Raw genomic sequence first — 18,552 nt, forward strand, 5'->3', positions numbered from 1 at the left:
TGACATTTGTTACTGGATGGAGAAAGACTCTGGAAAATAAGACCACCACCGCCCATGCTGCCAGTGTCCCAGCGGTGGCATGCCCTTAAAAACCTCACCCAAGCCTTACTCACATCCACCGTGAATGGCAGACGGCAAAGACGTGGTACCTGTGAGACCTACCTGGCCCTAGGCGGGCAGGCGTCTTGCACTACCCAAGAGGGCACCCTGGCAAAGTGCAAGGTCAGCACACAGCCACCTCAGGTCCGTGAACTTCACAACCTTATGCATTTCCTTACACGGGTGAGCAAGGCCATCTCCCTAAGCCCAAGGACTTGACTCTGAAGGCCAACACACCTGCCCTCTGCACCTAGCAAATGCTCAGAGTGTGCAGAAAGGAAACAAGTCAGGTTTTAATTAGAGATACAGGCCCTTCACATTGATCTTGCAGTAAAAAAGTCAGAGTGGACTGACAAACTTGAGGCATCTACAAGGCACGTCCTGCGACCCTCCCCTCCTGCCATAGGAAGGACAGCAGCTTAGGGTGGGAGAGGAGGAGGTTTGAGGTCAGGGTTGAGCCCATAAGGATTGTGTGAGGTGGTCTTAAGTTATGTGAGGCTCCTGAACAGCCAAAAATTGGTGAGTCTCAGGCTGGGAAACGTGAAGGAAGGGGGCCTGCCCTCCCCTCCGAGGGAGCTCCTCTCACCATTTGGCAGGTCTAACAGGCCTCTAAGGCACAGACTGGTAGGAAGAGAAAGGATGTGTGTGCGTGTCCTGCACTCCAGATGCAGGGTAAGGAGCAGCTGGGGTGCTCAGGTGGGGCCCCACTTGACTCTGGGAAGGTGGAGGTAGGAGAGGGCAGAAGAAAGTGAGCCACTTCCAAGACATCCCTCCAAAATATCTGAAAGGAGTTAGTGTGACAGTCTGACTCTGTGATAAAGATGCAGAGGGTGTTGGGTGTGAGTCCACTTTAGGACCAGTCTGGTGGGCTCAGAAATACTCTGGTGTGGGCCAGCTATGACTGTAGTCACGGATGCTGAGTTACCTAGAATGAGTGTCAGGCAAGCAGCCTTCAGAGAAAGGACCCCAAGGCCTGACCCCAAAGTCCTAGCCCCTCTGCCACCAGCACCAGCACCTCTGAGTCCACTGGCCACAGCACTGGCTGCTGGGTCTCTGGGAACACAGCGGTGGCAGCAAAGTGCCCTTGGCAATGTGGCTGCAGGTCAGCCCTTCAAGCTGCTCCCAGAAACACTGGTTGGTTGGGGCGAGGCCTTTAGCTGCAAGCTCAGCACTCAATCCTGCCTGAGACAGCTGCCAGAACCTGTGTGTGCTGCCTGAAGCCTTAAAGAAAAGAGAGATGGTGGCATCAAGATGCAGGAGGGCCAGATGGCTGGCCAGGGGGTGCACGAGGGCCCTGGAGGGAGGCAGGCTGGTTGGAGTTGAAGGTGTTTGGCTCTGAGGAAGACAGCGCTTCTCTGTGCACATGCCGAGCCAGCTGTGCACACCAGAGCCAGACTGCAGTCTCTGGCCTTTGCTGGCTGAGGCCTTCCCTGGCGGGGGTCTTCCCCCCCAGGGCACAGAGCTTGGGGCTGTTTACACTGGGTCCCTGGGTGCTAGTTCAGCTGGTCATACCCTGGTTTCTTTCTGTACAAACAGAAGTGCTGGATAAAGAAGACAATGTCGAAGAAGATGGAGAAGATGCCGAGTCCAAACTTGGTGGGGTCTCCGAAGATCAGTGTCCATTGGTCTGTTAACAGTGACAGGGGACAGAATCTGGTTTTAGGTTGGCAGCTCTTGAAGCAGCCGGAGCTTGTGGGGCTGTGAGGCGTAGGGGTGCCCATCTGCCCAGAAAACCACAAATCCTCCAGCCACGAAGACCCCAGGTGGGTGTCTGCTTGAGGGCTGGGGGTGGGGGTATAGCCCTGGCTGCGAGGTCCTGGGAAGCCTGGCCCCACCCTGTGCCTCCAGCCCACTGGGTGACAGGCAGCCCGCTGGCTGACTCACCGTTGTTGTAGGACTGGAGGAACATCTGGAGGAGGCTGAAGCTGCCCCCAATGAAGTCCAGGAGCACGTTGCCAATGCTCCAGCCCTCGGTGCTTTTGTAGTAAAAGTTCATGTAGGCCTGGGCCAGACAGACAGACAGATGGAGGGCGGTGAGGGGGCCGGGCGGCTGCCTCGTGACTGCCCCTCCAAACAAGAGCGGCTCTTAATTCCTCCCACGCATGTGCTTGGGCCTTGGCTCCAAGGAACACAGTGACCTTTGGGTTCTAATAAACGGCGGCCAAGGGAACAGTTTGGGTGGTCCTGGGAGTCTCATCTGCATGTACAGCAAGCAAAGCCCCCTCCTCCCACCCCTGCACCTCACAGCTCCAAAGGAGGGGGGCAGAGGCCACTTTCATCTTCTCCATCTCTCCCCGAGGACAAAGCCCTATCCTGGTTTCCCAGCAACTTTGATTCTTCTCACTTCCAATGACATCTGTCCCCAGACTCAGCCTGGACTTCACATTGTGCTTAAGAAACAGGCTGGGGGTTAGAAACCCTGGTTTGAGATCTCAACTCATCATCACAGCTGTGCTACCTTGGGCAAGTTCCTGAGTTTTCCTAGCCTTGGTCTCCCCATCTGTAGAGTGGAGTTAACTCAGGCCTGGCTGGGGCTTCCTGGGTCTAGTGGTTGGGTCCACTGGGACGTGCCCCGCATCCTGCTGCCTGCACTCTATGTCCTTCCTCCCAAACCACCTTGCCCTCTGGGTTGCTCTGACTGCTGCAACTTCCCTTCCTTCCACCCAGGACACAGGTCTTGGCCTCTTTGGTGGTCTTCTCCCCACAGCCACCACTCAGGTCCCATCTTTGTCCTTTCCCACTCTCTTCCATACTTGCTGCTACCTCTCCAGTCCTACACGATTCCATCTTCAAGCTGTCTCCTGCCTCCCAGGTATCCCAGCCCCAAGTCTTTCCACACTCAGAGACTGAGGGCCCACTTCCCTCAGACCTTCCCTCACTCAGAAGCCCTCCAAGCCCCTGGGGCCTGGCCCTTTTTCCCCAGCTGCAGCGCTCTTAGTACTGCTGGAACGGCCCGGTCCCCTCACTGCCTCCTGCATCCTGCTGCCTTGCCTTTGTGCAGGCTACCCTGGCCTGGAATGCCCCTCTCCTCTCTCGTCCCAAGAATTAACTCCTGCCCACCCTGAGGGTCTAGCCCTGCTTCCTAGCCAAAATGCTTGCCTTCCTGAGCCCATGGAACACAGGCGCCCAGTGCTGGGGAAGCTGACAAGGGGGCTTCTGCCTTGGGAGTGGGGTGAGTTAAGTGAACCCTAGGTCCTGGCTTGGGCCATTCCAACTATGGAGGAAGATGTGTTTGACTCCAAGAGCCCAGATCTGAAAAGACTGTCTGAGCACTCGCAAGAGGGTGCCAAGGGACCTCCAAGGAGAATAGCTCCGCACAGGGCTGGTGGTAGTGATGGGCTTCTCCTCCCACCAGATCTCTGCCCATCTCCTGCTGCTGCTCCTCGGGGATGTCCATTGTGGTAGTAATGGGAGCAGGACTGGAGTCACTGGGAAAGACTGGGATATGGGGATGGGGAACAACCTGCACAACCCCGAGGCTCAGAGGGGAAGGCTGAGGAGCCTCTACTGACTTGCTCGTATGACTTGGCTACGGGAAGAGCAGGCAGCAATACCGACTGGCTTTCTGCTGGCCCTGCTCCTACCCGGCTTACTGGCTCCCACCATGGCTTTCCCACACAGCCCACTGACTCCCATGGTGGCCTTCCATCCTCATCCCTGCCCCTGCAGAAGCTGCCCCATGGGAGCAGGGCCTGGGTTCTGCACCTCTCACCTCTCACACTACTGGCTTGTGAACATGCAGGAAGGCCCTGGAAGTACCTGTGGAAAATACTTGACCAGTGTGACCGCGAGCTTGATGTAGGAGAAACAGAAGAGAAACTGCAGCCATGTGGTCGCCCCGACTGCAGCTACAATCATGGTGGTGAATGCAAAGAGCCACAAGAGCACCAGGAAGCCAACGGCAGGCCACGACACGCGCTGGCTGCCTCGCTGAGGACGAGACGAGAGAGGGTAGAGGTGTGGACGGGCACAAAGGCCACTGCAGGGTCTTGGTGGGGCATGGCCGTGGAGGGGTGGATGGAAGGGGGAAGCTTGGAGGCCTGCACTGGGGCCGTGTCCGGGGAAAGGCAGAGTGGGGACAGATTCCCAACATCATTGGGTTCCATCTGGGTCATGGGACGAGTCAATGCCTGGGCTGGGATGAGGTGCCAGGCCTCCAAGGGGTGGGGGTCATGGCCCCAGCACCCCCCCCCCCCACCTTTTTACTATCAAGGTCTCCTGTCCACCTTGCACTTTCCAGCTCCCATCTGCTCTGCTCTCACTTTACAGAACTGGGTACCTCTCAGAGCTCATTCAGAAAGAGCAAAGGGTGCTGGGGACATAAACTCCAACACTCTGGAGGCCTGTCACCTGCCCCAGCCCAGGGCATGACCCATCCCATGACCCGGATGGAGCCTGATGATCTCAGGAATCTGTCCCTGACCCCTGCCTTTTCCTGGACACAGCCCCAAAGTGGGCTCCCTTCACCTGACCTTCACAGCAAAGGCTAAGAAAACCTAGAAGGTTCACAAAGGAGGCACCGCACTGGCCTTGCACAGTGCGTAAAGGGAACTCCCTGCGGGAGAAGTGAAAGCAAAGCCGTCCCATTAGGGGTCTTGTGAAACAGCCCTGAGAGTGCTCTTCCCTGCTGAGACACCGATGGTCCCAGCACCAAGGCTGTGTCCAGGCTCCTCAGCCTGGCCCCCAGAGCCCCTCCTGATGTCTCCTGAGCTTGTCCCCCACTGGCACCCTGAACCCCTGCTGCACCCATCTGCCCCTTGGCCTCCACGATTCTGTCCCCCATGGGGAGTGCCCCACCCTGCCCCTCTTCCCCTCACCATGGGAACGCCACTCATCCTCAGACCACAGCTAAGCGGCATTTCCCTGATGTGCTGCCCTCCTCCCCAGCTGGGCTCAGGGCCTCCACTCTGCTCCGTGAGCTGCCTGTGCTCCCCCTGCCACTCGGCGCCTGGCCTTTTGGCTTGTCATCGCCTGTCTGTGTGCTCACCCCAGACTTGGGGGGCCCCCGAGGGCTTGGACTCACAGGCCGTTCCCCAGCATGGGGCCTGGCCCATTATCTAGGCCCCAGGAAGCAGATGCTGAATGAACGCACACAATTCCTTTCTAGGGGCCTCTCTCTGCACCTTCCGTCAGATGAGGCAGAGGGAGTAGGTTGGATGAGGGGCTGGGGGTGGGTGTAGGCTGGGGCAGCCGTGGTGGGCCAGGCCACCAGGGCTGATCTCTCACCTCATACAGGCAGCACTGCACAATGACAATCATAGTGAGGACGACCGCGTGCAGGCTGAAGAAGACGTCATTACTATCCACAGGGTTCACTCCGTTGGGGTATTTGAGGAGAAACTGCTCCTATTTGGGAGTGGGAGGAGCTGAGTGGTGAGGGGCAGCCAGGCCACCAAGCAGCTTGGGCAGGGCTGTGGGGGCAGGCAGGGCCATACCTTGATGTAGGGCACCCACAGCAGGCCGATGTTGAACACGCTGTAGGCCACAAAGCCCGTCAGGTTCAGGGCCACGAAGTCAAAGCTCAGACCAATGACACTGTAGGGGCAGAAGGGACAAGGCAGGGCAGAGGGTGAGGCCTGGGGCCACTGCAGGGAATGGGACAGAACTCCTAGCACACAGGGAAGGAGGGCCTGGCCCTCCTCAAGGACAGCAATATCCTTAGGTCCCTCCTGACACATAATCGATGCCACCCAATGCCTGCCCTCTTAAGAGCAGGTTCCTTTCTCCCCTCACCTCTCCCCCGCTGAGATTTCTCTGCTCAAGTCCTAGCCCCCAGAGGGAAGTCTGGAGGCCACCTGCAGAAAGGATGCATGTCCTGACCTGGCTATCCACTCGCCAGCCCCCTAAGAGGCCCATGTGGCCAGGATGACTGCAGAAACTTGAGTCCTTGCTGCATGAAGACGCAAGTCAAGGCAGAACTGCTTAATCTCCAAGGCCAAAGGACATATGACTTGATATCTAGGTCCTCCAGGGCTGGATCCGAGCAGAGAGTATTCAGCGTGGGCCTCCCCCCACCCTGTGCCTACTCTTCACTTAACTGAGAAGCCCCATTTTGCTGCTTTCACGGGAGGGGGTGAGCTGGGCAAGGTACCAAACGCACAGCACTGGAAGTCCTACCCAGGTGCTTAGAGACAGCTTTCACAACAGGGCAGGCAGAGAGAAGAGCAGAGAGGGGGACACATGACACCGAGACGCCTGCAGCCTTGCTGCAATTCCCCCCCCAACCCCCTTATGGGCCCCAAGGCAAGCTGCACACAAAGCTCAGCGGTTACCTTTTCCGCCTCCAGTTCTTGATCACCTGAGGATAGAAGGAGATGGACCAGGCCACAAAGTAGATCCAGCCAATCACCTGGTTTATGATGCTCACGAGGCTACTGCGGATCACCAAGAAGCGTATCCTTGGGCTGGAAAGCAATTTGGGGACCAGGATGAGCTGAGGCTGGGCTTCTGGAGAAAACCCCCACGTGCCCCACACTGCCTCCCCTCTCGTCACATAAGGCCCACACGGGCTAGGCCAGCCTACCCAGTCTGGTTGGAATGATTTCCATGCAGATAAACAGTAACTTGTCCAACATTTCGAGACGTCACTTGAAAAGAGGAATTTGTCACTCCAGGAGGCACCAAAACCTGTTAGGAAGACTGAATGTTATTGAGGGCCCCACTGAATATCTAGCTCCAGGCTCCACGCTAGGACACAGGGATGCGTCCCCTGTGAGGCCAGCCTTCCACGAGCTTACTAACCAGAGAAAGACACTGGGCCCACCAGCCAATTCGAACCCCCCATACATCTGTGTCAGACTTTCTGAGCAGAGCTATGGTCTTGTCCTCAGGCCCTCCCTGGCTTATCTCTGAGGGAAGGGGGGGATGTTCTCTTCCTTTCATTAGCCATGTGACCTTGGGCAAGTTATTCAAGCTCTGATCTCAGCCTGCTCATCTGTAAAAGGGGTTAACAAAAGTATCTACCTTTCAGTGTTGCTATGAATGACAGAATATCTATAAAGCTTACAGTATAGAGCCGGACACACAGCAAGCTGTACATGCTTATGATCACTACTATACTACAACTACTATTACTTATCCTTCCATCGTTATTAGCTCCTCAATATCCATAGACAGATGTCTGCCCCGTGCCCAGCCTGGTTGCCACGTGACAAAACAGAAGAGGTACATGCACCAGATGCTTAACAAGGAGAACACTTTCACCCTCACTTCTGTCCAGTAATTACCAAAAGCTCTGCTCCACGAAAAAATACCTGGAGGCCTGCCTGCAACATCTGATCTCCCAACCGTTCCTCCCGATACTCTCAGATCCCCCCAGGGTGGCCGGGAGCAGAACGACAGCTTTACTGAACCAGACTGTCTCCCCCTGCCCCCAACCTCTTTGCTTCCTGGATAACGCTCTGGGTCCCGCCCTCTACCCACATTGCAGGTACTGAGAGGATTTGGCTCATTTGATTGCAGCGGCTTCTTAATGAGGACGCTCGCAGCACTATCTTTTTGGTCTTAATACCAGAAATCAGGGGGCTTTAGCAGAACAAATGAAACGGTATAAGCGGCTGCTGCACAGCCTGGAGCCCAATTTATGGTCCACATCTTGCAAGCTATATCTTCATGACACGTACCACTCTTGGCTCATTTATTTTCCTATCAACTCATTTTTTTCTCATTATTAACAGATTTTCCTTGCAATGTTGTTTGCATATTTGTAAGTGGCCACTAAATCCCTTCTGGAACAAAGGAGGGAGAAAAATCAGTCAATCAGAAATTGATACAAGGCAGAATGAAATGATAATGATTGCTACCTTTCATGGAGTGCTTTCTATGTGCCAGGTACAGTCCTAGACATTTTATACTTGGCTGGTGTGTTTACTCCTCACAGTGCTGTCAGGTAGGCATTATTAACCCCATGTCTACAAATGAGGGAACTGCGCCATGTCGGGTGATGTAGCTTACCCGAGGCTCTCAGGCCATGCCCCTGGACCACCTGACTCCCGTGTTCTAACCAGAGATTTTCTGCATCCCAGGTAGTGGAGAGTAGTGGTTAGAGCAGGATGGGGTGGGGCCAGTGAGGCAGGACCCTGAAAAGGTGGGTGGTGCCCATAAAGATTATCTTAACACAAATGGCTTGACTCCCACTGTTAAATTAAAAAAAAAATAACCTAAACTATAACACATATGCAGAAAAGTACACACATCAAAGCTTGATGAATTGTCTACAGAGTGAACACATCTAGCTCCCAGATCAAGAAATGAAATGTTTGTCTCTAGGATTGTTTTAAAAAAAAAAATTCTCAACCCCCAGAGGCCCTGTGTGGTCCCCTAGTCTCCCCTAGCCCTGAGGGTAACCACTGCCCTAATACCATAGATTCGCTTTGTGTTTTTTTTTTTTTTTTGGGACAGAGTCTCACTCTGTTGCCCAGGCTAGAGTGCCGTGGTGTCAGCCTCGCTCACAGCAACCTCAAACTCCTGGGCTCAAGCAATCTTCCTGCCTCAGCCTCCCAAGTAGCTGGGACTACAGGCATGTGCCACCATGCCCGGCTGATTTTTTCTACATATTTTTAGTTGGCCCGCTAATTTCTTTCTATTTTTAGTAGAGACAGGGTCTTGCTCTTCCTCAGCCTGGTATTGAACTCCTGACCTCCAGTGATCCTCTTGCCTCGGCCTCCCAGAGTGCTAGGATTACAGGCGTGAGCCACTGCGCCCGGCCTGTGTTTGTTCTTTATATTCAAGGAGTCAGTTCAGGCTTTTTTTGTGTCAGGCTTCTTTTGCTTAACATTTGTGACTTCCACTGATTTTTAAAAGATGATACTTTCACTTAGATGTTTGGTCCTAAACTAAGTCATCAGTGTTGTTCTGAGAGTCTAAATTTGATCCGCAGGTCAGAGGGCTGTGTGCCAGAACCTGCAGTGAGAACCGGCGACTTTCCTCGCCCTGCCCTGAGCGCTGGGCAGGAGGGGGAGCTGAGGGAAATGTCTCATAAGGTCCGGTGCTCACCAGGGAGGGACATCCACCTCTCACGTGGGGTCCCTTTAGTGGGACACTCGGATCCCTCTCTCAGCAATGCTATATTTTTCTGATCATAGAAATGCTTGGGACTGATCACATTTCACTCCTGTTTGCTTGCTGGGGGCTCAGAGCTGATTTGCAGCCCATCTCTGCAAGCACCCAGGGCCTCACAATGTGCCTCATGGCCATCTCTCTCACCCCTGCACTCATCTCTCCCCCCAGCTTATTAAGGTACAATTGACAGACAAAAATTGTATATACTTATAGCATGCATTGACATGCTTTGACATATGCATATACTGAGATGATTAAATCAAGCTAATTAACATAGCCGTCAGCTCACATACTTATGATCTTCTGTGGTGGGAACATTTAAGATCTAATCTCTTAGCAATTTTCAATTATGCAGTACATGATTATTAACTATAGTCACCACGCTGTACAATAGGTCTCCAGAAATCCTTCATCATGACTTTCATTCATCTTGTTTGTTTTTTAAATCCTTATTTACTCCCCTACGGATATCTTTTGTCCAGTTGAATGGCACCTGGTTCAAATCCTTGTTAAGGTGGAGGCAGGGTACACACAAACAGATAAACGCATAAAACTAAGAATACTCACTACGAGACCAGAGGACCTCTGACACAGGTTTTTGGAAATGACCCCCAACCAGTGGTTTCTCAGAACAGTGCTTTACAAACTTTAGTGTGGACCCAAATCATCGGGGGCTCTTGCTACCAAGCGGACTTGGCATCAGTAGGTCTGGGATGGTGCCCAGGGTTCTGTGTTTCTGAAAGGTTTTTAAGCACGGCCAGTGCTGCTGGTCCCTGAATGCCCCTTGAGTAGCAAGGGGTTAGAAAATCATCGTAAGAACTTCTACAGTCTCAGAACCACTTCTGCCTCAGGTTTCTTACTATTACCTTCTTAGTTCCATTTAAAAGGCATACAATGTTCATCCCCAAAGAGGCTAACAAAGCCAACATCATAGATTTCCAGGATGATGGAACAGGGACAGCCCAGGTGATCTATTTCCACAAGCTCTTAATTAAATGTGTTTTGTTACCTAGCACTCCCTACCTGTCAGTTAAAATGTATTACTTACTTCGTCAGGGAGCTCAAGGATAGTGATATTTTTTGAACGAAATGTGATTTCAAAAGTGATCACCAAGGTTGCGTTTAACGGTTGCCTGTGGATGATAAGAGTCTGATTACTGCTGAGAAGTTGGACTCGCTGAGATCTCAACCCACCCTCTGGATTTCACACCGGGCTGGCCTTTCTCAAGCAATTAGGCTTAGGAAATGCTATGTGCTCAACCCAGAGGCGTAGAGAAGTGGAACCCCTGCTCCTTAGGCGTTTTCTATTTCTGGCAGGACACTAGATGTCCCTTTGGGGTAGGGTGAGAACAGGAGAAGCTAGCAAACTGGCTCTGAATGACAAATGAGGACTCTGGTGGCCAACAGGACCATGGCTCCTTGCTCTGGTGGAAAAGGCTTCCAGAGGGGCTCAGGTCTGAGCAGGGCTTTGTGTGAGGGCCAGAATTTTTTGTTTTGTTTTTTTTTTTCTTAAGAGACAAGGTCTTTCTCTGTAATCCAGGCTGGAGTGCAGTGGTGCGATTATAGCTCACTGAGGCCTCGAAATCCTGGGCTCAGGTGATCCTCCTGCCTCAGCCTCTGGAGTAGCTGGAACTACAGGTGCGTGCCACCATGCCCAGCTAATTTTTTTATTTTTTGTACAGATGGGGTCTCGCTATGTTTCCCAGGCTAGTCTCAAACTCCTGGCCTCAAGTGATCCTCCGGCTACAACCTCCCAAAGTGCTTGCCTGAGGGTCAGAATTTGACTGAAGGAGGTGAGGGCCTTCCAGGCAGGGCATGAGGAGGGAGCAGCATGTCCCTGGAAAGCCAGGAGATGTGTCTGACTGGATAAGGTAGACATGCTGGCTGGGAGCAGCCTGGGCTTAAAGGCCTGGAGTTAACTTGGAAGGCAGTGGGAGGACACCCGGGGGTTCTGGAGAGGGGAGAGCTGTGGTAAGAGGATGACTTGTAAGATTTACAAGGTGTCGAAATGCAGAGACAGCAGGAGCTGGGAATGGAATGGCAGGCCTGCTACAGGGCTGGGAACCAAAGCTTTGGTTCGAGATCTCACCTTCCAGGAGAGGTGAGGCAAGGGGACAGGAGTAAAGGACAGGGCTCCAGATGGTCACCTCAGGGAATCCTCCTGGCTGGAGGCAAGAACAGGACAAAGCAGCCAAGAGTACAGAAGCAAGAGGCAGGCTCTCAGGCACAGTCTGGACCAGGTTGAGACCTTCGTGCCTGAACCAGCAGACATCAGCAAGTAAGACTCTCAGACAAGGCTAGGCATGAGCATGACAGGAGCGGGATCCACCCAATGTGGTCACTTCTGCTTTTGGAAGTGAGCTCAGAAGTGCTGACGAGCAGCTCAGCTCCTTGCCCCTGGACCTTCAGGGCTCTCTTCAAATATTCAGAGTCTTGGCAAGGACCACTGTGAAGTCTGGCACCAGCTGTTGGTCACTCAGGACTGTTTTCACCTGGGGAAAAGACCCACGTCTCTGGGAGAAACACCCCTTTCCTCTTCCTCCCGGTGGAAACAAGGGTTCAGTGTGGGGGTCAGACTGTAGGACCCCACCCTGCAGCCTGGGGCCAGTACCACCCCTTTTTCTATGTCTTATGGTTAAGAGGCAAGAGCGTCACATTGGATACATGAACCCACTGAGAGCCAGGGGTCAGCCCTGACCCAGCCGTGGGTTCCAGTGGGGCTGAGGGCGCAGCCGGGCCGGGAACTTACCCAAGGGTGACGCTGACGTTGGCTGAGCTGCCGTTCTCCAGCTTCACAATGGGAGGAACAGTGAGGCTGACGGTGGACTCTGGAAGGGTCCAAATCAATGACATGAGGTGTCAGGCCAGAGAGCTCAGGCCCAAGAGCAACGGGACTGAGGGCCCTGACATCTGCACTCACGAGTGCTGACTCATCCGTGAGCCCTGGTTCATGATAGGAATGGAAACCTGGGCCTTGCTGGGCTCCTTCCCCATCTGCTGCCAGAGGCAGGAAAACAGGCCGGAGCAGGAAACGCTGTAGCTTCCTCCCCCGCTCCACTGACAGGCTCTGAGGGTCTGCAGCTGAGCTACCCAGAGATAGTTTGAGAACCATGGGGTCCAAAAGTTACCACAAGGAATTCCAGTCACGACCTGGGACTGTAAAAGGCAGACTTGAGTCACTTCTTCAGATGGAAGCACAGGGTTCTCCTCTGTTCAAGGAGCTGGGATGGCCCTGGGGACCTGGTCTAGCCCCTTTCCTGTACTGTCAGCTACCAAGTTTCTAGAGAACCCTTCTGGGCTCCCTTCCTAACCCAACTCTACCTGCTCACTAACCCCCTTCCTGAGGCTGACTATGTGCTGGGGACTAGAGGAAGAAGGGTGAATAATCAGGGACTTCCTCTTGGCATTAAGGTGTTAACTCAGGACGAAGTCACCAATAGGTGCCTGTGACTAAACAAAACAAAAACCCAAAAAACAAATAGGCCACCTGGATGCGGGAAGAAGCAGGTGTGGATCTGGGAAAACCTTATCTTGGTGTCCAAATACCCCAGAGGATCTTGCTCACAGAATGAGACTGAGTTAGCCTCTCTCTGACGGCTCCCGCATTCTTTGGGCAGCCCACATCCCTGCCCCCACTCCCAGGTGTGCTCCGTGCCACACCTGCCCATCTCCCCCCACTGCTCACTGCTGTCAGGTTATGCACAGTCTAGAGGTCATGATCATGAACCTAGACTGAGCCAGGCAAGCAGGTGCACAACTCTGATGAAGGCGTCTTGTAGGGGTAGAGGCTGCCAGGGGGGCCTAGCTCTCCCTCCATCCAGATCCCTCAAAGGCAGATGAAAAATTTGAGATCTGAAATTTTAGATGCTTGGGTTGGAAGGAAACTTAAAGCTACCTAATTCAACCTCTGATTCCCTGTCTCAATATTCCTGCCAGGTAGTTTCCTCTGCCTGGACACCTCCAGGGATAGTAACCTCACCTCTTTCCAGGGACTTGGCCAGCCTAAAACTTGCCCTCCTGGGCCTGCCTCTGTTACCCAGAGCCTCTCAGACCCTATTGGAGCTGCCTTCTCTATACTAGTCCTGCACATGTGAATGAAGATGGAAGCTCTGTCTTGAATCTGCAAGTCCCCAGGCTGAGATTTCCACAGCCCAGGGTCTCTAGTCCCCCACTGCCTGGCTGGGCCCCTCAGGGTAGGATGTCCCCACCCTGGCCTTTGTAGAGGCCAAGCTGCTAGGTCCCTCTTACATGAAGCTTCAGGGCCCAGAGGCAGCTTTGGCAACTCTATTGCTTCTTTGTTGCACTCATGGCTCTGAGACCATTCCGAGGGTTTGTTCTGGGCTTGCACAGCTGGGGTAGTGCAAGACTTCCTGTCCCTGCCTGCTCAATTTGACCTAGAGCTGACGACCACATGAGATAAGCAAGTCCCAGAACCAGCCACTGCTCAGGACAGGGATACTGAAGGTGATGCCAGGCAGCCACCCATAGGTCTGCATTCCTGGATGGCCTTAGCTCTTTCATAGTCCTTGCATTTTTTTTTTTTTTGAAACAGGGTCTCACTCTGTTGCCCGGGCTGGAGTGCAGTGGCATCATCATAGCTCACTGCAACCTCAAACTCCTGGGCTCAAGCAATCCTCCTGCCATAGCCATCTGAGTAGCTAGGATTCCAGGCAGGTGCCACCTCACCTGGCAAATTTTTCTATTTTTTGTAGGGGGGGGTCTCACTCTTGCTCAGGCTGGTCTCGAACTCCTAGCCTCAAGCAATTCACCCACCTCAGCCTCTCATAGTGCTGGGGTTACAGGTGAGAGCCACTGCACCCAGCCAGGCTTTGCATTTCAAAAGGGGAGGTTGTGAACTCTCAAAGAAGTGGATCAGAGAATGTTTGATATTGGGCGAAGTCACACAGCTCCATTCTGGCTCTGACATTTCCTAGCTACGTGGCCACTGGTAAGGTACTTAGCCTCTCTGAACCTACATTTCCTTACCTATAAAATCGGGAGATTAACAAAAGCTATCTTACAGGGTCATTTTGAAGATAAAATATACCAATATAATGGAGAGGGGTCCTATGCGGGTCTCAGCTTTGTTACTTTCTAGCTGTGTGACTTTGGGAAAGCCTTCTACCCTCTCTGGGCCTCAGTTTGTCCTCTATGTAATTGGAATGGTGGTAACTGGATTCCCCCCCCCCCCCAGGGGAAGTACACTGGCATTACTAATGTAGATTTAAAGTGTGTAAATGAGCACACGTGTGTATACACACACACTCCAGCCTCAGTTCGCGAGAATATGATCCAATAGGGCTGGGGTGGGGCTCTGGCACCCGTGTTGAGAAACACTGGGTTCTATGGTCTAAAAGACTTTTCCTTTCTTGGAAATTGCTTATCCACAAGGTGTGACTACAAAGTAACACGCTTTAACAAACCTGTAAGTGATCAGATGACCACTGTTTTTGCTCAGAGATTTAAGAGGCCAGATAACCACAATAGTACAAAGCTCTTGGGAAACTTCTGCAGGATTTGTATTGTTTATCACTTGCAATCTTTAGTTAGGGATTTCAAGATGTATTTGACCTTTGACAACAGCCAAGCTGAGGATCAAAGCAACAGGGCTGGCCCCCTTGGAGTGTTAAACACAGCTCTTCGTGGAAGGAATTCCAGAAATGTTCTGGGCAGTGGGAGAATTACTAGAATGACAGTCACTCCTCCTACAAGGATGTGCAAACTCTGACACCAGCCTGTGTTCTTTGTGGCCCCTAGACCTGCTGGGGCTGTCACACCCTGTTCCTTAGTCCCTCTCTAAGGGGAAGATTTTCTTATCTTACATGGGGATGCTGAGCAGACTCCTCAGGTATCTGTCCTTGGTGGAACCAGGTACAACAGGGTGGCTACCTCATCTGCCTCCCCAGGGTCTCCCAGGACCCACAACTCTCTGGGAGGTACATGGGGCAGGGGCATAAGGCATTCTTTAAGGTATTATCCTAGATTGTTGGGGCTCCACAGTTTTATTATACTTTGAGAGCCAGCTGCATAGTCTGACTTTAAGAACCAACTGTTGACTTTGGTGATCCCTAAAAGGTAACAGGGACACCAGGGTAGAAGGCCAATTATTTGTGGAGCCATCTGGCTCTTTGTAAAACTCCTGGACCCCAGACCTGGGTCTGCTTCACCACTCCAGTGGCTGTTGGCTGAGGGACGGGCAGACCCACATAGTCTGGACAGCATTAAACCCTTGGCAACAAACAGGGCAGGCTACTCCCCCCTCTAGCCACCATTTCCCTCTTTACAAAGTTGATGACCTATTTTTAAACTTACCACATTTCTCTATGAGCTTCAGGGGGAAAAGGATAAAAATAATCAGCCAGTTCTTTAACATGTTCCCCGATTTCTCAGAACTAGGAGGAAAAACAGTAAATTCACATTAAAGTTGAATCAGGTCAGTTCCAGCTGGACAATATGCCATCTGGAACCATGGTGTGGGACAGCTCATAAAGGACTTTCACATACACTGTTGACCTCACAGGCTTTGCATCACAACCTCAGAGGAGACCCCAGAGGACTTATCTTTGATATATGGAGAAACGGGCTCAGAGCAGCCAAGTGGGTTGTGTAAAGTCCCACCCCGAGGAAGTGAACAAAGACCCAAGTTTTCCCCTTCTCAACTGCTTTTTGTAACTTAGTTAACAGAAAGAAAGGATGTAGTTTTACTGGCTTGAGGTTCTTTTTTTCCAAAAAGTTATTAAAGTCATGGTCAGATATTTGAATTTGTGAACTTACAAACCTCAAGGAAATTCATTTCATTTCCTGTCCTGGGATAAGAGTCCAAGGGCTAATGATACCAGCTGACCCGTGATTAAGATTTTTTCATTTGACAAGTGTCACCTTTCCAGGACTGGCTGGGATCATTCACAATGAGGACTCAGGGAGGACAAGCCCCAGAGTCCTGGAGCAATTCATTGGTTTAGTGTGGGAGACAGGGTGCTGCATTCCCATAACACCAACACATGGCAGGTAAACCTTAGGTTAAGAGGGGGCAGGTCAGCATGGATTTCTGTAACTTGGTCTCTACATGCTGCCTCAGTGTACAGTGCTCAGGCCCTCCTATCTCGGACAGCCTCTAGGCGTTCCTGCAAAGAGTGGGGAGAGCTGGATGAGGCCTGTGTGGAAACATCCCTGCTCCCACTCCGGTTTCGGTTTCCCCAAGGCCTCCAGGAGCCTCCTGACACCTCCATTCTGCCTTCCTTAAGAAGTTACCCTTAGCATCATATAATGCTGCTAGTAAAACAAAGAAACAAAAGAAGTCTCCCTGACTGCTGCAACTGTCTGATCTCCCTCCGCATGCTCCCATCTCCTCCAGGGGCCTCTTTGCATGATCCCTTAGGGCTCCCCACTCTCTGGCCTCCTCTGGGGGCCTTGCCCTTGGTGCTGGATCCCTGTGCTCTCTCCCCTCCACTCTCAGTACCCTGACCTTCCAGGAATTGCCCTCTTGCATCTATGGAATGACCACAGGCCTCCCTCTCACTCTTGCCACTCTCTATTCCTCACGTCTGCCCTGTGTCCTCAAGTTCAGGATTCAGTTTGTTGTCCAGGGGAGAGTCTGGGTTTTTCTCCAGAAATGAAATGGAGAATCAGGCCTAACTGCTCCTCTCTCATTTCACATAAGTGGAATGTGGAATGAGAAAGTCAAACACTTGGTCAGCAAAAGTTCCCCAGCCTCAAAGGCCGAGATGCCTGGAAGATGACAATAAGAGATGGAGAGACATTGAGAGATAAATCAATTAAAATGCTAAAAAAATCAGATCAATAATTATATACAACTAGTGCCTGGTGAAAGCTGCAAGATAGAAATGAAACATTTCCAACAATGGGCCCTGTCTGATATGCCCTTCTTCCTGTAAGTTCTATCATCCAGGTCTCATTCAGATGTCATGCATTTCAAGAAGCTTCTCCCACCCCTTCAATCCCCTCCCAGGAGTAATCTGGGGTCAGGGGTCTCCTGTGGCAGCTCCTCCCTTCCAGAGTTAATCCTGTCCTCTGTTCTGGGGCCTGGAATTCCCTGGGTCTCCTGCTTCTAAAAGCATAACACAGACAATGGCAAGGAATATGTGCCTGGAGACAGACTGCACAGGTTTGAACCTGGGCTCCCCTGTTTATTAGTTATGTGACCTTGTGGTGCTACTTAACCTCCTCAAGCTTCAGTTTCCTAATGGGAAAACAAGGATGGTGTTAACTGCCTCACAGGATTTAAATGAGATGAAACCATACATTCTCAACTGGGACTAAAAAAGGCTCTTGGGGTGGTGAGAAAAAAATCTTAGATATTACAAAGGTTTATGGCCCCGCCAAGAGTTACAGCATATAAACAAATACAGAATTTACTGGTGTATTAAAGTTTCATGGGAGGGGGTTAATAAGCATAAAAACGTTGAGAAACAAAACAGAAGTGATTACTTCTGTTGCCTGGGGCACTTAGCAAGCTCTCACAAAGCATGTTATTTTCCTCACTGTTATTAAAAAGGGCAGGGCCCAGGTATCATCCCTTCTTCCAGTCTGAAACCCCCAGAGGGCCGGGTGAGGCCTCGTTCTGCTCAGTTCCCCGGAGCCCAGAACTCAGGAGCTCCTGCCAATGGTCCCCACAGCGTCTGGCTTCTCCAAAGCAATCTGAAAACTCCCCAACCCAGATTCAGGCGGCAACAAAGCAGGAGGCAGGGCAGGGTCTCGGAACTGCACTGGGGTACACACCCACACCACCCCGGCAGCACGGCGTCCCTGCTGCCGCTCACCCCCACCCGGGCCCTTAAACCTGGGGGCTGTCCGGTGTCGCGAGGCCAGGACTGTTGGCAAGGGGTGGAACCGAGGCGCGGGTGAAGGGGGCTGGATCCGTGGCTGGCTGCTCCACTGACGCGCCGTGCCAGTCTCTGGACCTCAAGGGCTCCGCCTCTCACCTCAGCGGCTCCCAGGCTCGGAGGACCGACCACACGGGACGTAGCAGGCTCGCGCCAGCTGCAGCTCGGGACGGTGCCGGTCCCCCCGGCCGGCTGGACTTTGTGGAGGGCGGGCCCACTGTCACCTGACCTCAGCCGCCTGACTCGTGGGCGCTCATCCCCGCGCGGTGCGCTCTGGGAGTTGTAGTGTGAGCCTTAGCCGGACAGAGCTGGGCGGGGCGGAGGAGATGCGGCCTTGGCAGGGATGGAGGCTCTGGTGTGAGGGAGGATTAAGCCACTTCTAGGGAAACCGAGGCTCTGGGAGTCTCCGGCGCCCCTTGGCGAACCCCCAGCTCTTTTGGTGAGCTAGGCTCGGCCGGCGCTCGTCTGTGCCGGAACGGCAGCCCTGCGGGGCGGGGCCCTCTAGGTCCCGCCTTCCGCCGCCTCTCCGCCTATAGCCGGGCCCCGCCGC

At 52.8% G+C, this 18,552-nt stretch overlaps 1 protein-coding gene across 3 annotated transcripts; it reads right to left on the reverse strand.

Moving 5' to 3' along the window:
- Positions 1-368: 368 nt before the first annotated feature.
- CTNS (cystinosin, lysosomal cystine transporter) lies at positions 369-18,229 on the reverse strand. 3 transcript variants are annotated; one of them, XM_045526075.1, is made up of 11 exons: positions 18,102-18,223; positions 15,472-15,551; positions 11,909-11,987; positions 10,208-10,292; positions 6,623-6,726; positions 6,372-6,503; positions 5,535-5,634; positions 5,326-5,445; positions 3,859-4,029; positions 1,984-2,101; positions 369-1,726 (listed from the first exon to the last, which is right to left on the reverse strand). In XM_045526075.1, exons 2-11 carry the CDS (start codon positions 15,530-15,532, stop codon positions 1,593-1,595), a joined length of 1,104 nt encoding a protein of 367 aa, XP_045382031.1. In that variant the 5' UTR covers positions 15,533-15,551; positions 18,102-18,223; the 3' UTR covers positions 369-1,592. The 3 variants fall into 3 exon arrangements, with proteins under 3 accessions (XP_045382031.1, XP_045382032.1, XP_045382033.1); XM_045526076.1 differs by lacking the exon at positions 18,102-18,223 and adding an exon at positions 17,960-18,094; XM_045526077.1 differs by lacking the exon at positions 3,859-4,029 and having other exon boundaries at positions 18,102-18,229.
- Positions 18,230-18,552: the final 323 nt, after the last annotated feature.

This window comes from Lemur catta, chromosome 15 (assembly GCF_020740605.2).
Source record: "Lemur catta isolate mLemCat1 chromosome 15, mLemCat1.pri, whole genome shotgun sequence".
Lineage (NCBI taxonomy): Eukaryota > Metazoa > Chordata > Mammalia > Primates > Lemuridae > Lemur > Lemur catta.

Coding starts and splice junctions, on each gene's coding strand:
- CTNS (XM_045526075.1), bottom strand. CDS start 15,532: ATGTTAAAGAACTGGCTGATTATTTTTATCCTTTTCCCCCTGAAGCTC. Junction 11,988..15,471: donor GAAGCTCATAGAGAAATGTG/GTAAGTTTAAAA, acceptor GGACCCTTCCAG/AGTCCACCGTCAGCCTCACT. Junction 4,030..5,325: donor TGCAGTGCTGCCTGTATGAG/GTGAGAGATCAG, acceptor TCTCGTCCTCAG/CGAGGCAGCCAGCGCGTGTC.